Consider the following 18,888-nt stretch of genomic DNA (forward strand, 5'->3'; position numbering starts at 1 on the left):
AGTCAGTAGCCCCAAGGTGGAGACACTGTGTTTTAAGTCAGTGTTTACGCGACTTTGCTTCCTGAATGGTCTAGGGATACACACGTGCCCTAGGTAAGCCATCAGACTGAATTGAAGGGCTATTATTCTATGACAGGAGAAGAATCGAAGAATCCGATGATAAAGCTAGAAAGTTGGATGGTGGTCATATTGTGGTGAGATTTGTGTGTAATGATTTATCCGGTAATGGGGAGGGGGTACCATGATTAGGAAGGTATTTCAGGCCAGTGGGGCCACCATACACACTGCAGGTGTGGTAGCCAGGAGCCAGGAGCACTGTGAGACAGCTGTCACTACATTTCCCCAGTGAGCAGGTGGGGTGGGGGTTCCTTTATGACCCTAATGATTAGCACAGTCTTCTCTACCCAGGACTCAGGAAGGTTCCTTCCATAGTTGGGTTGTAACCATATTCTGGAACACAGCAAATAGACTATGCTTCTGACCTTATTCTTATTTCTTATTCTTTATTATTTCTTTGAAACAACAGCAACAACAACAAAAAGCTATGTCACCTGGACGTTTGTGGTCCAGGGAAGAAAAATTAACATCTAATAAATCCCCAATCTCCCTGTGTTTTTAAAGGACATTTTAGGGAAGTTTTGTATAAATACTGAAGTCGGCGGGCATGCATATGTGTTCTTGTAGAAATAGCTTTTGAACACACCCTCCCGGGACAGATTTGTGATTGATGTGGCGCCTTCTTGAATTGCTGAGCTTGACTCTGAGGTCAAAGGTCTCAATGTTGAGGTGCCCTTCATCAGCCTGCTGGGGCTTCAGGCCTACCGAAGCAGCCCTCTCCCACCACCCAACCCACTCCCCAGACCATGTCCCTGGCAGGTGAACACTGGCCCTGAAGGCATTCAGGAAGTTAGAGGAGTTTTGTGTCTTCCCTTTGTTCCTAGTAATGGCTCCAAAGTCAGTTATTTTGCAGAAAAAATGGGATGCTTTAGATTAATTCAGGGCAGCCCCTAGCTGGTCCCTTAAACATCACATCCACTGACAGTTTTGTAAGTATTGCCGCTGTAGTGGCTTTCGTAGTGTGAAAGATCTACAGTCCTGGCAACAAGTTTACAGATAATTTATTGTTCAGAATTAAGAGTGTAAAATATTGCTTTTTAAGGTTTGCTATTTCTGAACCAAAAAAACCTTAAATGTAAAAAATCAGACCATTTATAGACGTTTTTGTCAATTCTCCCTACTGCGTAACCCCGACGTCTTTTCTGACTGTTGTGATGGCAAAATACCGCTTTCAGTAAAATGTGAATGTAAATTTAGAGGAGGTTATGATCTTTTATATCTTTCTTCTTGGCCAAGCAATTTAATTAGGAAATAATCTTCTCTAACATCTCACATTTACCATAAAATGATATCCTGTTTTGTTGGCAACAAAACCAAGTGGTAGCAAAATTTGGAGCCGTTACATTACTATGAAGACAGTCAGATTTCAAATAGGAACAATTTGGGGAAAAAAAAAATCAGACATGCAAAGCACTTTTTAAAAAAGCAATCTCCCATTTTAAAAAGTAGTAATCTCAGTAGAGCAAAGAGCAGGGTGACCGGGCTAAATCCTTCAAGGAAAAGGGAGCAAGAGGGGAGTGTGTCTCGGGCCGTTCACACCAGGGCGCAGCTCTGGCCTGTCCACGCGCGCGTGTGGCTGTGTGCCCGCGTGTGTGCACAAGCGTGTGCGCGCAGGCACGCGGCCTCCAGGGGCCTTCGGGTGCTCGGGACCCCGGGCTTCCCGCGGGCGGGGGCGCGACCCGGCGGGGCTGCGGGCTGACCCGGGCCTTGCGCAAACGCGAGCAGCGCTGCTCTTTGTGTGTCGGTTGCTGCTCGGCGGCCGCTCCTTGCGCGTTGGTTGCTGCTCGGCGGCCGCTCTGTGTCGGTTGCAGCTCGGCGGCGGCTCTTTGCGCATCGGTTGCTGCTCGGCGGCCGCTCCTGGCGTGCAGGTTGCGGCTCGGCGGCTCGGCGGCGCTGCACCTCCTCCCGCCGCGCTCGGGACGGGCTCCCGCCCGGGGAGGCGGCTGCGCCCGGCGGCCCCGTTCCCTCAGATGCCCTCCGCCGCAGGTTTATGGTTACAGTAGGGCCGCCGCCTGTCCCCGCCCGGCGGGCCCTGCAGCGCCCGGGCCGCCCTCCCGCCTGGCGCGCCCCCAAACCGCCCGCTCCGCCTCCTTATTTGTCTGCAAAGCCACCGCACGTCGAGGCGGAGAAGCCCGCGGGGGCGGGAGAGGCGGGGCCGGGGTGCGCCCGGGGCGGGGCGGGGCGGCGGGGCGGCCCCCGGGTCCCCCCGGGCGGCGGGCGCAGTGGGGGCGGCGGGGGGCGCGGGGCGCGGGGGGCGCGGGGCGCGGGGGGCGGGGTGCGCGCCGCCGGTTCCCGCCGAGTAAGCAGTCTGGCCCCGCGGCCACACCGTGGCTGGAGGCTCTTGCTGGCGCCGCGCCCGCCCCACAGAATTAGCTCATTGTTCACCGGCACCCTGGCGGCGGCGGCGGAGGGAGGAGGGAGGGGGGAGGGGGGAGGGGAAGGGAGGGAGAGACTCCGAGAGGAGACACACGCTCCGGGAGAGCGCGAGGCAGGGAGACCCTCCCCCCTCCTCCTTCCACGGCCGCACTTCTTGGAAGTGGAGCCGGTTTGGGTTTTGTCTCCCTCCCCTCCCCTCGCCTCTCCCTCCGCCCCTCCCCTCCCCTCCCCGCCCCCTCCCCCTCCCCTCCCCCTCCCCCCGCCGTCTTTCTAGCATGATGCCCTTTTTCATCCACATTTGTGTTTCAGGTGTAGAGAGGAGACAGTGACCGGAGCGGGCTTTGTCTGTAAGTACGTCCTCCCCCACCGCCGGCCGGGAGCGCTGCTTTCTCTTTTGTGTCGGTTTCTTGCCGTTGCTCTTAGCTGGACCCTCCAAGCCTGCACAGTTCATGCTGCTTCCCTCTCAATTTTAAAGAGCTGAAGCGTGTGCCTTGAAGAAATTCTGGTATTTTGGTCCTGCTGCATTAAGGCTGGAATTTAACTTGGGCTTTTTTTTTCTTTCTTTCTTTAATGCACAAGTTTCTTAAGAGGGAGAATTCTTTGGGGAAGGGGTGGGGTTTTTTGCTTGTTGGTGTGGGTGATTTTTATTCTTCTTGCTCATAAAGCATTGTTAGGAACTGTTTTTGCTTCTTTGCATTAGATGCACTTTGGTGCATGCACCCCCCACCCCCTTTATTAAATGAATTTGTGTCCCTCCATCTGTACACTTTATTACTCTCCGCCGCGCTGCCGCCAAGGGTCTTCTCAGGCATTCGATCTTGCAACACTTTTTCTGCATTTTCTCATAAAAGCAGTGGAACTTTGGGGGAGGGCGGGCTTAAAAATAAATGACTGCCTTTTGCTCGGTGTTGATAATAATCTGATTTACATTTCTGTGTATCTATAATAACATTATAGGAAAACTCTAAGAGCTTATGGTACCCTGTTGGAGAACTTTTAGTTTCTCCATTCATCTTAATTTTTGTCATAACTTATGTTAACAAAAGAACCGAGTTCTGCTGATACACAAGCTGAGAGGGAAATCACTGCAGCGTATGCATTAGTGTTGTTTGGTATAGAGAGAAGGGCATAATGGTGTATATTCCTGACTTTTTCCCCCCCAGTGTAGTTTTTTTTTTTTAAGAAAAAAAAACACGGAAGGTTATGTAATGCAGTGCCATTTCCAAAAATATCCACTCCGAGGCATTACACTACACGGTGGAAGGCTGATTCCTGCTCTGCTGTCTTGATTGCAAATATACTGCCAGTAGTATGTCTGGAAACAAAGAGCAGCCAGAAAACAATCTATTTTTATCGCGTGGTTCTACTTTTAAGTTGCTAAACCTTCTGAACTCCTTCAATTTAAAGATGAACCAACTGCTAAGAATAGCCCAGGACTCTGCAGAGCGGGTGCGGGGATTCCTTTGTCCCCAGTGGAAGCCCACAGACCCCTGGAAAGCCCTCGCAGAAGCCCCAGGGGCTACAGTAATTTGCATGTAACTTATCTTAACCACAGAAAATGATTCTTTGTCTGTAATCCCTGAACAGGCTTTTTTCATTTGCTGACCTGTGGTGAGGCCATTTGTCTACTGTATTTAAACATATTTTGCAGGTTGGTCTCCCTGGACTGAAGAGAGGGAGGGTGCAAGGCCAAGACTGTTACGATTCTCAAAATGGTAAGAATGGGTCAACAGAGGAGATTCTCAGTAGATTCTTGTCTGTCTTTATTTCTTATAAATATCAACCACCCGCCTTCATCCTGCCTCAACCCCTTATTGTTCCTACCACATTTGACCTTTAAAAGGGTCTCTCTCCGGCATGTGGAGCCTTGCAGAATAGCAGTTCCTAGGAACTGGATGTGGTGAATCCAGTCTTTTGATTTGCAGTCATTTCGAATAGAAAACTGAAATTCCTCTTCCAGAAATGAAGATTTACTTAACTTGAGCAGCAAAAACCATTCTTTTCTTTAAGGAGAGTGATGTGTTGTGACACGCACGGAAGAGGTGGCAGCAGCAGGGCTCAAACAAAGCAATGGTCCCAGCCTGGAGAGAGCTAGGATGTGGCCTCCCAGCAGGAGACTGTGTCCCACTGGCCCAGAGGCCATAGTGTCTGCCGTCCTTAAGAGCAATATATATGAAGAGCATGGGGTTTGCTATTCATGTAGTCTGTCTGTTGTATCTCAAATAATATTAGCATTGATACTTTTTGTGGATTCATCACTTCTGAGAGGCATCTGCTCAGTTTCAGAAGTCAAGCATGCTACCTGTAAAGGAAAGCGTGACTATTTTGGACAAGCCCTGCAATCCACAGAGAGGGCAGTTCCGTGTGTGATGACTGATTAAAGAGCAAAAGGGATGAAATGCACATTAGAAACCGCTGACTAAGCATATCAATCTTCCATGAAAAATTTCCTCCTTGCAAATAAGGCTGGACTGCAAAAACTAATAGAGATGCCCTGTAACTTTTCAGCTAAGAACAGCGTGTCCTACTGCAGATGTTTATACTCTCTCAGACACCTCTTTGTCGCTTAGAATGTGTGATTTCCAAATTTAGTTTTAGTTTTTTTTTTTTCAAACGAGGGTGGAATTTAGTGAATCAAAATTGAATCTGATATACTTGGTGTTTTCTTTGAGAACAACCCAAGTATAGGCTTCCAAGGAGAAGAATGAATCAGAGCAATTACATGAGTTCAGTTTGAATCCTATTAACAAGTAAGCTCTTTATTTTGTGAGTCTGCCTCACCTGTCAGTTCAACAGGTGGGTGTCAAAGCCTCAAGTAAAATAGCTCTTGCTCTACCTTAGAGCATAGTGGCCAAATTAAGGAACTTGATGTGGAAGGGCAAAAGGGATGAACTGCAAATTAAACTGCTGAGTGCATTTTGTGCAGATGGTTCCTAACTTCATAGTAAGTTTCTAACTGGCCGTTGTCATAGAGTGCTGGGATGGTAATAAAGTGAACTGCCACAACGTATTTTTGTTTCTTTTTTCTTTTTTTAAACTGAGACTGGCCACATCAGCTTGTCTTGTAGATGTTTATCTAGAAGCTTCCCCTCTGTATCACCGTGGGTAGACCACAGAGGTTCATGCATGTTGTTATATGTCAGGTGACCAGTTTGGTTAAATGTAAATTCGACCGCTGACCCTGCCAAAACCAGCCCTATAGGTCAGGCTCGGGGAGTAAATATCATGTTTCTGTATTAGTGAGCAGAATGAGCTTCGTGAAAGGCCAGCGTGTGTGCCAAAGCCGAGAATGAAAGTTGGAATGATTTGAATGCAGAAGAGTAAATCTAAATTATTATTACATGTTGTTAATTTCTAACAGTTGTCCTTTATGTATGGTGGCAGAATGAGAAATCACAGTGTGTTGCTCTTGGAAGGATTTTTACTCATGGAAAAAATTCTTACAACTTTTTGGTGATCCTTTCATCAAGATGTCAGTCCCTTTTGGCACAAGCCCATTGCCTGAAATGAAACCACCGACAGTTATTGTCTGTGGGTGATTCCAAGTAACTTTCTAGCAATTCGCTTATTCTGGGAGGCCTGAGCTAAAAGTCTTTGCATACGTTAGTCTTTTTTTTTTTTTCTTTTTAGTTTCCATTTTATTCTTTACAAAACTGTTATTAGTGGCATCTTCTGTCTCCTTTTCTCCTTTTTGGCAAAATGAAGTTCTTTTCTTTTCTTGATTGAAACTGGCATTACTTTGCTGATCTTTGTAACTAGTTTACTTAAAGACTTAGCCAATGTACTATAGAAACTTCTGCTAGGGAGGCACTAGATCTAACACCCGGCCACCTCTGGAAAATATATGGACATCACTTTTCTGTTAAATGTGTATTTCCACTTAGGTAATTTAAAACATTAAAGAGGATCTAATTTCAGTGTATTTAGACTGTTAAGGGCTAATGCCAAATACAAATTTAGGATCAGCTCATTGGAGGGTAAGAAATTGCTGGTAGACCTCAGAATTCCAAACAGAGTGATTCAATATCTAGATATTTTACATACACCAAAATGATGATGTTTCACAATAATTTGAAGAAACTCAAGAATCCTAGAGTGCCTTTGCATTATCAAAAAAATACACTTTGTTAACTCTCCCAGGCACTAATCACATTGTATTCTGTGTAGGGGACTCTCAGAGCACCATGGGGGGGGGGTGGAGCACCATTTATATAGATTACAGTGTATTGTGTTGTACAACTCGGTACTGTTAAACGGTGTAATTCTGAGTATAGTTTGTGGTGTCTTCATTGCCCAGAGTCTTCTTTTCAATAACTCATTCCCAAATTTTTTAGGTTATCCAGTAAGCATGCGTTTTTCCAGTTGCCCATTTTTAATTTTAATTTTTTTTTGCAGTTAACAAGATATTGTGAATCTGAAGAGATCTTCTGTATTTAATTTATATTTGGCTTTTAGCTAAATTAGAATTTCTAGGATATATTTTATGTGGGCTTTTGGTATTTAAGTGTTTTATTTGAAAGGCACTTGCTTCAGATATGTCCATGAGAAGAAAACACTTCAGAATGAGCAGATGATCTTAATGAATAGTTTGAAAAAAAATAAATTATTTAATCTAGTGTCAAGGTTAAGTCCTGATTTTAGACATGACTACCCTCTGTGCAGTAAACTTGCCTTTGCGTATGTGTGTGCATGGACTCACAGTGGCATCCACATGGACTCATTACGTTTTAATAGAGATCTAGGAATTGGAACAATTTAAGTTTCTGAGGCTGATGCTGAGCTTTTCAAAAAGATGAGTTGACTCTATTGTACCGTTCATAGAGCTCTGCTTTTTGTACAGTCTGTGAAGTGGCATTCATGGGCTTACAAGGGGACTCTTTCAATAATCTCTCCGTTAACATAAGGTTTTCTTGTTTAAAGAGAAAGACAAAGATTGAGGAGGGATGAGGTCCTATTGGTAGCTGGGCCGTTGGGCTTTGGAATGTAAATTTACAGGTTGCTCAGTTGATTGTGGAGATGCTGAAGAGTACCTAGGAGGGTAATTTTATATGGTGCTATCTTACACGAGGCCTTCCAGCACACTGTGAGGGGGAGATTGGGATTGTTTGGGGAATTAGGACAGAAGAGATTTTCTATCCAGCTTTAACCCCAGTCCAGCTTCCTCCTGAGCTATATAGAGAATTCAGTCAGGAGAAGGCATTTGAGCAGAAATCTTGGAATTAAACAGCCACTCAGAGTGTCACTCTATTTTAATGTGATAGAATTCTTAACAATTTGTATGTGAAGCATATCATAAGTACACTAAAGGAATTCACTTTATCTTAAATCTTAAAATGCATACTTCTAAAGTAGACAAATAGACTTCTGAAATGTGAATACTTGAGAAAATCATAAAATGTGAATACTTCACTAAATTAGACGAGGACTGTGTACATAACAAGCATTATACATCATCCACACTGGACTGACTGGGGAGCCTTGGGGTGAAATACTGGCTTCCTTGGTCTGGCACATTTTTTTCTTTAGTGCCATTCATGGCTGAAAAGTCTTTTAAAGTCTTATCCTCACAGCCAAAGTGAAATGGAGCATTGACGTAGTTATCAGAATAATTGTGCTTCAAACAAAACAAAAAAACTTGATTTCATCTGATTCATCTTGGTTATTCAAAATGTTGCTGGAGTGATAGAAGAGTGGGCAGGATTTGCCTGAATGATCTGTGTAATTTCTTTGTTGTACAGGAAAAGACTAGGGATAAGGAAATCTTATCAGCAAATCCAATTTGAATATGCCAGAGGAAAACATATTGAATGTACTTGGACTATGTCATCTTGGTTGATCAAGGTATATTAAAAGATTCCAATTTTAAACTGTGCCTTTGCTTTGAACTGGAAAACAGATTAACCATAAATCTTAGCCCACATCTGTAGAAATCATGGTTGCTAAAAATACTATTCTGGGGTCCTAAATTTATCTGAAATGGATGTTTTGAGACATATTTTGCAGGTAGGGACAGCTTCAGGGATTTCAGTCTCAGTGGTTTAAAAAATAGCAGTGACCCTGAAATTGATCTGCTAGTGCATGACGAGTATTAGCAGCTCTAATGGTTTGGGATTTAAGCATTAACATGGCTCTCAACTAAATTCTAAATATCAATTCAGTTATTAGTAGCAATGACATGGTATTAACCTGGGAGTATCACTAGATTATACTGTCCTGCATTATTTGTTGGTTGGATCATATTCCTTTCTTCCATTGGCCAAATAAATCACAGGCTCCCAAAGGGTTTATAAACTTCATAGGCAGTGCTTAATAAAGTTTTAAATATCCGTTAGAAGCTCAATAAATATGGGGTTGGACTTTTTAAAAAATTCATCCTTAATGACTTAATCACGTTTAGTTTTGGTGATCTGGAAGTAATTGGTATCCTTACCTTCTTCTAAAGAACTAGGAAGTTGAAGGTAGTATAATTTCAGTTTTCACAGTACATTATTTTCCATTATTTATTAATAAGAGACAGAATTTGTGGTTAGGCCATAAAGCCACTTGCCAAAAGAGATTGGCTTGCAATTTCTCACATTTACCAGCTTTTAGAGCCACACTGATCAACCTGGTGATATGCTAGGTTGGGCCCAGCTGTGGTACTCAAAGCTCACAGCAACTTTCCCCACAGCCATTAGAATCCCCTCTGGGATCCAGGAGGAGCTTTGATCCCAGTACTGGAACTTTAAAGCCCTCACTTATTTCTAGTACGGTCTGATTCTGTAATATTATGAAAATGACCCTGAGGACACAAAGGTGCCAGGACTGAAAATACTGAAGAGAACGACAAGAGTTGCCGGTGGGATCGTGCGTCTGCTCCCATGCCAGTGGAACAAGGGTTTTTGGAGCATTTTATTTGTGCTTAGCTCTTCTGCATGCCCGAGGATGCACACTTGGCCTATGCTCTCGTCAGCTCATACATTAGTTGTGGAAGGAAGACTAACGTGTGACAAACTTAACGTCATACAATATACCTTAGTTGTGAGTTGTAAGGTGCAGGAGGATGAGATCACTGAGCACTGGAGAAACGGCAATGTTAGGGGGAACATTGTTTTTAAGGGGGTAGAAATTAAGCTAGACCCGAAGATGGCAGGTAGGCATGCCACCGCTCCCTCCTGCGACACTTGTGGCAGACATTGCTAATCATGCTTGATACTCATTATTTATTCAGCCTGAATATGTGTCCAGAATCCTCAGTGTAGGGTTCAACTAATCAGTGACTGGAGTTGGCGCTACGTTTGAAACGTAGAAGTGCACTGTTTGCTCCTTGAGAGCAGGTCCCATACCTTCTTAAGCGTTTCCTCCCCAGGGCTTAACCCTGGTCCTTAATGATTATTAAGTGAATGAAGAATTCAGAATATTTGGATAGATTTAGATGAGAGAGAAGTGAATTCCAGATAAAGGGAAAGGTTTGCTGGCGGGAGTCAGAACGATGCATTTTTATACAGTAGGGACTGTCCTTCCTATTTAGGGCCTCGGTGCCGTCAAGGACAGACCTCAAGAACTGGAACTAGAAGTCAAGGACTCGATGTGCTAAGCCATAGGAAGCCACCAAGCAGGCATCGCAGAGGTGGCCTGTGGCCCAAGGCTATCACTTGGGTTCCAACCTCCAGGTTCTTTGCCTTTTGTTCATGCCCAACAGAAAAGATCACACAAACTTCCATGTACTTTGGGTTAGATGTAAGCTTATTTTGTCGCTGCCCCTCACTGTCCTCGGGCTGGCATGGAGTGCTGGAGAGGAGGCAGGCCCCTCGCTTTGAGGACTCGGGAAGGAGGAAGCGAGCATGGTTACCCTCTTTCCCTCGAGAAGGTGGCAGCACTTCTTCTGGGAAATTCCAGCAGCTTCATCAGTGCCCATGTGGCCGAAGAGGGCGTTGCTGCTGTGCCAGCTGCCTGAAAGGAGCCACACACTTCCCTTCTGGGAGGCTGACTAGTGTAGCCACGTGCTAATCAGTTGCAACCACATGGCCCCCGTGGGTTCCCTCTCTCCACTTCTTCCTGGGTAGCCAGGAAGTGTGTCTGAGCAGTGTGTCTACACTTGCTCAGAATTGAAGCCAACGCTGACATCATCATCATCATGACATTTTTATAGTTTGAGGCCTACAGGCTGTTACTAAGTTAGTCAATAGTCTAATGACCATTTGAAGGGAACCTCATCACACGGTAACACAAAAATGGGGGAGAGCCAAGACTGAGAAGGACTTTTCTGGAATTTCTTCGTCTTCACAGATGCCTAGTCTAGAACACATCTGCTTCAGGCTTTTCAATGTGGAATGATTTCACCAGCCCTTTTAGTCCCTTCCAATGTGGTTGGATTTCCCCGATTCCCTTGGTAAAAGTAACATAGGTAAGCATCGGTAAGCATAAGCATAGGTAGCATAGGTAAGCAAACCTCCTCTCACCTCACACTTCAAAATAATTTATTTTTAAATTTCTGCATGTGGACCTTTATAAATGTAATCTCTGAGACTGGGCAGCCATGCCAAGAACCATGTCGACGCATAAGGTAGATATTTTCCTCGAGGGCCCAGCCACTCGGTTCTCTGAGCATACCCCAGGAGCCCCTCCCCTGTCTTCGTGGACTCAGGCCTGGAAAGAATGCTCCTTCTGACAAAGCCATTCTTCCTTTGAAACTGAGCGTAAATGGCAGCTTCTGCAGGAAACCCAGGCGTGCACAGCCAGCGGGGATCTTCTCCTGCTCTCCAGACAGCACCTCACTTACAACACGCTCCTTGTCGCTGGCTTATTTCCGCCCTCTGTGGCCGTAGACGTGAAACAAGAACACCGGCCCCTGGTAAATGGGGATTGCAGCGCAGGCTGTGATGTCTTGCTGGTTTTTTTCTTCTTCTTTTCCTCTATGGTCAGGATGATGAATTCAGATGTGGAGAAGTTCATCCCAGAGAGGGAACCCTAGAACAGCTGGTGGAGTTGATTGGGTTCTCTTCCCACAAGGTGGCGGGAAGGCCTCGCCTGTGCTGACTGTTCTGATGGGACCTGGAAGGGATCCCACAACGTCTCTGAGCCCATCTGGTGGCTCCTTGGGTTTCTGTCCCGGAGCTGGCACATCCTTAGTGATCAATGAATGTGTGTGAGATAAATGAATGAGTCCGTAGTGGTGGACACGTGAAGATCTGTTACTCCTGGGCAGAACCAGGTGACCCACCTTGAGATTTCGAGCCGGTGACAGCCCAGAGCTTCGCAGAAGTGTGACAGCTCAGGTTGTAAGATTTACGCTCGAAAGTGAGAGGAGCAGGACAGATGTGGGATGTCCTGGCGGGGAGCAGCCCCGCGCTAGCTCCACCCAGGAGGCCCTCCGAGCCCCAAGGCTCCCATGGGAGGGTCCCCTTGCTCAGGAAACCCCAGCTGTGGATGGTCCCGGTAAAGTGCGGGCTGCGGGGCTCAGGCCGTCGGTGCTGCCCCCGACCCCCCGCCCGGCTGCAGCCATGTCACCGGCTCTGGTTCCATGAGGTGACGGGATGCACAAGCGAATCCAGTGCCCGCCGCCGCCTGCCAGCGATGTCCGTCCTGAGCGTCGTGCCTGGACAGGCGCCAGGGTGTCCTAGCTGGGGGTTCCCCTGACTCCTGGCCACGAGACCCGTCCTTGCTGGGCCCCGACTCACAGATGCGCACCTGCAGAGGGGAGGGGGCCGGGGTGAGTGGGGTTGGGGGGAAGGGGGGGAGCTGAGCTGAGCGGGGCGAGAGCGGCTGCGGGACAGAGAGCGCGGGGCTGCCCTCCAGCCCCGCCCGGCCGCTCAGGTCACCATCGAGCGGCCTCCGATTACTGGGGCAGGTGACAGGCTTCCTGTCCGACTTGTGTTGATCCGACTCCAGCAGGGAAAAGTACTGCGGCCCGAGCCCGACGGGGAGGACGCTGCAGGCGCTTGTGCTTGAGGCGGGTCCAGGCCTCAGGAGGACACTCTGCTTGGCTCAAGTCCACGCAGGTACAGGACCTGGGGTTGGACGGGAAGGAGGAGAAAGGAGGAGACCCCGCGTGTTGGCAGCCACCGATCACTACTGTCAAGGAAAAGCTAGGACGAGAAGTTAGATGGAGGCCAGGTATGAAGATCCTGACAAACACGACTGAGGGAGTGCTGCTAAGTACTCTTCCAAGAAGTACGGTTACGCGTCCTTCATTAGGTGACCCTAGTGAAAGTTCCCCAGAAGCTTCCCGGGACCGCCCTCCGCAGGTCTGTTCTTATTTTGCAAGGCAGGTGCTGAGTCTTGGTGGGTCAGGGTGCAGGTGGGGCCTCGGTGATCACTGCGATCGCGGCCGGGAGGATGCAGCCGGAAGGATGCAGCCGGAAGGATGAGGGTGCGCAGGGGGTGGAACCACTCTCCGAAACATGGGCTCACAGGGCCTTGCAGTGGTGTGTGCTGCAGAGAACTCAAATTTGAAAAGATGACTTAATTATGAGCCCCCTCCGTTTCTGGATAGACAGCCCAGGATTTGGTGACTTAGTTGTTTAAAAAAAAAAAAAAAAAAAAAACTTTCTTGAAAAAAACGTGTTTGCTGCTTTGGCACTTCCAGCCTGAACTAACGGGATGTGCTCTTGATAGGACGCTCATTCTATAGGACTGAAGGCTGCTACCAGCTACTCAGGACCTCACAGAAAGTAGGTTCGTGGTACATATTTTTTAATTGGTTGGATAATTGAGATTCTACACCCAACCAATTGAGTTACTCCAGCCTCGGAAGTTCCGCCCAACATCTTCTCTGAGTCCTGCTCCTGTACATGAGTTTGATCCTTAATTACCTGGATTTGACTGTTGGCAAAGCCTCTGCGCCCTGGACCATAACCGGGTCTGCATCTCCTGCTGCCCTGTGGAGACTTGGGTCTAATGGTACATCACGAAATGCCCCCGGCCTTTGAATATTTTGCTCACTTCTTGATAATAGAATCTTAAATTGTTCTGATCTTGTTATCAAGGTCTGGGAGCCAAGTCTCCACATCTTTTTATCTTTATTAAGCATATTCCTTTTCCTTTTTTTTTTAATGAAGACTGCTTTTTAAGCTTTAATTTTATTATATGAAGCTTAACCATCTACACTGTCACAATCAATTCAATCAGAAATTCAATTAAGTTCTTTGGCATCACAAAAACAACTCATTTGATTATTAATGTGAATTTTTACTAAATTGATCAGCTACTTTTACATTGTTTAGAGGAAGCCAGAGGAACGCCATATCTTTGAGTGTCCTTGAGCACAGCATTCCGAATGCAATCAGAGGATCAAGTGCTACATACCTCATTATTTATTATTTAGTACCTTTGTGATGGTAATAACTAATGGTTTGTTAGCCCATCTCTGTCTTTCCTTTTTTGTTGTTGTTCTTTTGTCTTAGAACTATCTGCATTCCTACTACGTTAATTACAAAGTCTCCAAATGGGGTCTGGTTAAATTTGTTTTTCTTTCTGAGTTACCATTCTTGGTAGTTTATACACTCTCTGGGCTAATGAGTATTTTCTTCCTCACTTAGGGTCACTTTATATTTTTTATGTAGGAGAATTGACCCTTGAACAACACAGGTTTGACCCTCACTGGTCCACTTACATGCAGATTTTTTTCTGACAAATATAATACTGTCAGTGTATTTTCTTAATAAATTTCCTTCTCTCTAGCGTACTTTACTGTGGGAATACAGCAAACAATACACATGGGTGTGAAGTCTGTGTTAATTGACTATGTTACTGGTAAGGCTTCTGGTCAACCTAGACTATTCTAGTTAAGTGTCGGGGCCGTCAGAAGAAATCATACACAGATTTTTCACTGTTCGGGGCATCGGGGCCCCTAACTCCTGTGTCGTTAAAGGGTCAACTATGTATGGTTTTATACTTGAAGATCATTGGTAAAGATAAAACTTTAATTCCCCACTAAGGAGTTTTGTTTTGTTTTGTTTTTTCTTTTTTTTTTTTTACTAAGGAGTTTTTGAATTGAAATGTTGAAAGGCGGAGCTGTAGTGCCCGCGAGGGTAAACCCATGCGGGAAGGCGAGCGCTTCTGCGTGGGCCTGGCGAGGCGTGGAGGGCGCTGCGGGCTCAGCGGCGGGTCCCACGGAGCAGTTCGCGTTCTCGGCAAATGCGCTTCTAACTGGCTGCGGCGATTGTAGACGTTTGTTCGGTTCTAAATATTTCCTCCCGGGGAAAACGCGAGAAAGACAAGAGCGCGATGACCAGCGTGGCGGGTGTAATGCACGCGAGGTGTCGAGGGAGCCGCGGGGCGCGGTCACGGTGGTGCTCGGGGGCGGCCACGCGGGCGCCGTGTCCCCGTCCCGGGAAGGCCGCAGCCGTCGCCAGGCCGGTGGGGGTGGCACGTGGCCCCGCGTGGGCTCCGCGCGGAGGCGGTGAGGACCACGGCCGCGGCCCGGGGTGTGTGTGCCGGACGGGAGACGGGACGGGATGGGGACGGGACGGGGACGGGACGGGGACGGGACGGGGACGGGAGGGCGATGGGTGCGGGAAGGATGGGGACGGGGACAGGTGCGGGCGAGGGACAGGGACAGGTGCGAGAAGGACGGGGACGGGTGCGAGAGAGATGGGTGAGGGAGAGAGACAGGGACGGGGATGGGTGGGAGAGGAACGGACGCTGGGGACGGGGACGGGTGCAGGAGGGACGGGGGTTAGGGACGGGGACGGGTGTGGGAAAGACGGACGCTGGGGACAGCCCGGGAGCTGCGCGGGAGCCCGCCGCCTGCCCCGAGGACGGCCCCGCCCTGGCGCCCACGAGAGTCGGGGCGGGCCTCCGCGCTGCCGGCCGTGGACACGCACTGACTCGCGCCGGTTCCTCGGTCCCCGCCCGCGACGCTGCGTGAGCTGCGGCCCCTTCCCACAGCCCGCCGGCCTGGCCCCACCACAGAGAAGCTTCCAGAAGCCGAGCGTGCACCGCGCCCCAGGCCCCTGCAGGGCGGCTGAAAATCCAGGCGGTGCACAGGGGCTCATCCATCCTGATCGTAGTCTGTCCCTTTAGTTTTCTGCCAATTTTCATAAAGGGCGGCAGCGCAGGCCCCTTAGTGGCCTCTGTGGGACCCAGGCACTTGGAGCATGTGGGTACAGATCTGGCTATATTTTTCCTTTTTTTTGAAGCCAGGCTTCTCATAAGATACTCAACTAGCACCTGGTTTAAGCCAATTTGATTAGGGTCCCTTGCAGCAGATAGGACCCTCCCTCCGAGTCCGGGATCTGTTAGGTCGCGGCTTGTTGTTGAGGACAGAGCGGGCGTTAGGTGATCCAGCAGACTGGTCCAGGCCTGGGGCCCGTAAAATGGTTTCTGCTCAAAGCTCGGCCAGGGGTTTGCGGTGCCCGCAGAGGAGGGCACACCGGTGGAAAGACTGAATGATGTCTTTGGGAATGAGCCCTTGGGACAAAGCGCGCACCTTCTGGAAAGCTCGGTCTTGAACATGTCAGCATGAGGAATGCTTGGATATGTCCACAGACTCCTCAAAAGCAACCGGCTATTTCATTCTCCCCCAACCAAGAAAAATCCCAAATCCTTACGTCTAGATACAACAAAACACCTTACTATGTGTACACCCCTTTGATTCAGGGGCTTTAACAAAAGAAATTGATATTTGAGGACTTTTTCTTCTATGTTGAAATTTTTCCTAAGCTCTTAATGAGTAGCACATGCTTGTAGGACAAGAGGAAAGAAACAATGGCATTCTGGGTGAGTAGCAATCAGACTTAACAGTTATTTGAAGGTGAAACCTCGCATACCTAAAATTACTTAAACCAGCTAATAAAAGCAAGTCTCTATGTTTCCCATTAACCTTGGAATGTGCTTGGAAGCCGTCCCGCTGACCCCCATGCCCGTGCTAGGGAGCCGGCGGCAGCATGGCCCTGGTCTGTGGGAGACACTGGTTCAGAAGCTCCCAAGCCCAAGCCCGCTGCCGCCAGATGGCTGCCTCCCTTTCTCCCCCTTCCCTTCTCTCACCTCAAGCGCAGGAGAAGCCATGGAGAGGTGGTGTTTTAGTTCCTTAATTACAAGTGAAAACCGATCTCTATAAGGGAAGGTGGTCCAGACTTAGAAACGCAACGTGTTAAGTAAATATTTACTCTGGTCCCACTCCGGGGAGGTAAGAGATTTTATTAACATATTTGTTGAGGTCATGGGGGCAAGGAGAAGCTTATGCTGTGCTTAAATGCCTGAGGGGCCTTTTTTTTTTTTTTTTGCTGCTAGTTAACAAAGGCCAGTATTTTTTTTTCTGCTGAAAAGAGCAAATATCTTGTTTTGTGGCCTTTACTTTCTTATTGTTCATTCACAAACTGCTTAATCTCAAACCAGAGCTTTAAAAAGCCGCTTTATTTTTTTTCCTCTTTGTTTGGAAAATCTCTTCTTAGATATCCCTTAGGAGATTTGTTTCCAAGCTTTGTTCTTGTACTTTTTCTTCTGGTTTACTTTGGGCTGTTATCAGCCGTTTGTACTTTGTTTTGTCTCCATCGCCGAAAAGAAAAAATCGTCCGTTAAAAGTCCAGATTTGAAGTGTTCGGCTTAATTCCTTGAGTCCAGTCCACGATTTGGCTCTGCTTCCCATACCAGGCTGACCTCCAGCCCAGGGGAGGGTGTCTTGGCAGAAATCTGAGAATTCCTCGATCAGTAACTCCCTTTTTTGGATTTATGGAGCCTTTAGGTGGACTGCTGGGCGCTGAGCTAGGCCCTGCTGGCCGCGGGGGCCGGGAGGGGTCCAGAGGCACGGCCCCCCCCTCGGGCTGCCGGGCCTGCTCCCCCCAGCTCCACCAAGCCCTGACCACTCCCCAGCCGTGGCAGGCGGGGGTGAAAGCAAAGGCGGGGACCGGGACGAGGTGAGCCTTTTGTGGCTTGCTCCTGACCCGATTCCTTGCTCCTCTTGAAAGTCTTTGCTATTATTCTTAGAAATCAAATTTTTAAAGGGCGAGCAGCTAAACAAGCGGCGGGTTACCCTGTGGAGCAGCGACTGCGAAAGCTCTTGGTGCTGACGATTAATTTCACATGTAAACACTTTCGTTCTGTTGCCAGCAAGGAGATTTCCTTTTCCTTTCTCTGCCTCCTTGAAATCTAGAAATAAAATCGCACAGCTGTCAGGTTCCCACATACTTCTCAGCGGCCTCTCAACATGGCTTCGCCACCAGCCCAGCGAATTTAAAAGATTCTACTCTTAGAGTCTACGCAGCTTGTTTTAGACACCCCGACTCAGGAAGTCAAGAATGACCATGTTCCCCCCGCCCGGCAGGAAACGTCGGCGGTAGGACGTTCTCTGTGCCCGGAGTGGACGCCAGGGCCAGCCTGTGGGACCTCCCTTGCTGTGCAGCAGAAGGGCGCGTCCCTGGCAGGCCGCGGGGACCTGTGTAGTGGGAGGGCGCGTCCCTGGCAGGCCGCGGGGACCTGTGTAGTGGGAGGGCGCGTCCCTGGCAGGCCGCGGGGACCTGTGTAGTGGGAGGGCGCGTCCCTGGAAGGCCGCGGGGTCCTGTGTAGTGGGAGGGCGCGTCTCTGGAAGGCCGCGGGGTCCTGTGCGGCAGAAGGGCGCGTCCCTGGAAGGCCGCGGGGACCTGTGTAGTGGGAGGGCGCGTTCCTGGAAGGCCGCGGGGTCCTGTGTAGTGGGAGGGCGCGTCTCTGGAAGGCCGCGGGGTCCTGTGCGGCAGAAGGGCGCGTCCCTGGAAGGCCGCGGGGACCTGTATAGTGGGAGGGTGCGTCCCTGGCAGGCTGCAGGGTCCTGTGTAGTGGGAGGGCGCATCCCTGGAAGGCCGCGGGGTCCTTGCGGTGGTAGGGCACATCCCTGGAAGGCCACCAACCTCTATCACAGGCGGGCACGTCCCTGGAAGGCCACGGCCTGTCCGTCGGTTGGGCCCGTACAGCTGAGAGCCTTGGTCAGTTGTGGCTAACGTGTCCTCCGTAATCACCCACTGTCGTGGCAGCCGGCTCCTGCATGCGTCTGTGTATTTAAGTGGCTGCATGTTTCACCGAGTTCCCAAGCCAGCGTGTTTGCCAGCTTAGGCACCAACTGACACTCTGCCCTCCAGAATGTGCAGAGGCTACATGCGTTATCCGAATGGCCCGGGGTTCTGTATTTTTATCTTTCTGTCTTCTGGTGGCAGTGCGTTTCCTCCACACTGTGCTCATCTGCAAACACCACTCGCAGGGTTAGGCAGATTGCTAAGACCAGGCCTCCAGAGAGCTCGCTCAGTGCATCATCTTTTGGCACCATCTAATCTTTGATGTAATGCTGTTCAGAGAAAATGATCCTCGTAACTCATTTATGGTTTCAGTTTACATCCTGCCCTCTCACATGGCCAGCAACACCTGGGAGCAGAGTAGCTCTTGAGGGAGACTCTTAATGGCACCACTTGAAAGGGTGTTTGCAGAAACCAAGTACACGTATACGCA

The 18,888-nt window shown here is 48.7% G+C and overlaps 1 protein-coding gene across 1 annotated transcript in view; it reads left to right on the forward strand.

Moving 5' to 3' along the window:
* Window positions 1-241: 241 nt before the first annotated feature.
* LOC112915437 (uncharacterized) overlaps window positions 242-18,888 on the forward strand; it is a 30,476-nt gene continuing 11,829 nt past the window's right edge. Inside the window, exons 1-4 of the mRNA XM_025992794.2 lie at window positions 242-345; window positions 1,843-2,103; window positions 2,803-2,840; window positions 4,145-4,208. Coding sequence (XP_025848579.2) covers window positions 242-345; window positions 1,843-2,103; window positions 2,803-2,840; window positions 4,145-4,208 — 467 coding nt within the window. The remainder of the gene's footprint in view (window positions 346-1,842; window positions 2,104-2,802; window positions 2,841-4,144; window positions 4,209-18,888) is intronic.

The sequence above is a fragment of the Vulpes vulpes genome, chromosome 14, assembly GCF_048418805.1.
Source record: "Vulpes vulpes isolate BD-2025 chromosome 14, VulVul3, whole genome shotgun sequence".
Lineage (NCBI taxonomy): Eukaryota > Metazoa > Chordata > Mammalia > Carnivora > Canidae > Vulpes > Vulpes vulpes.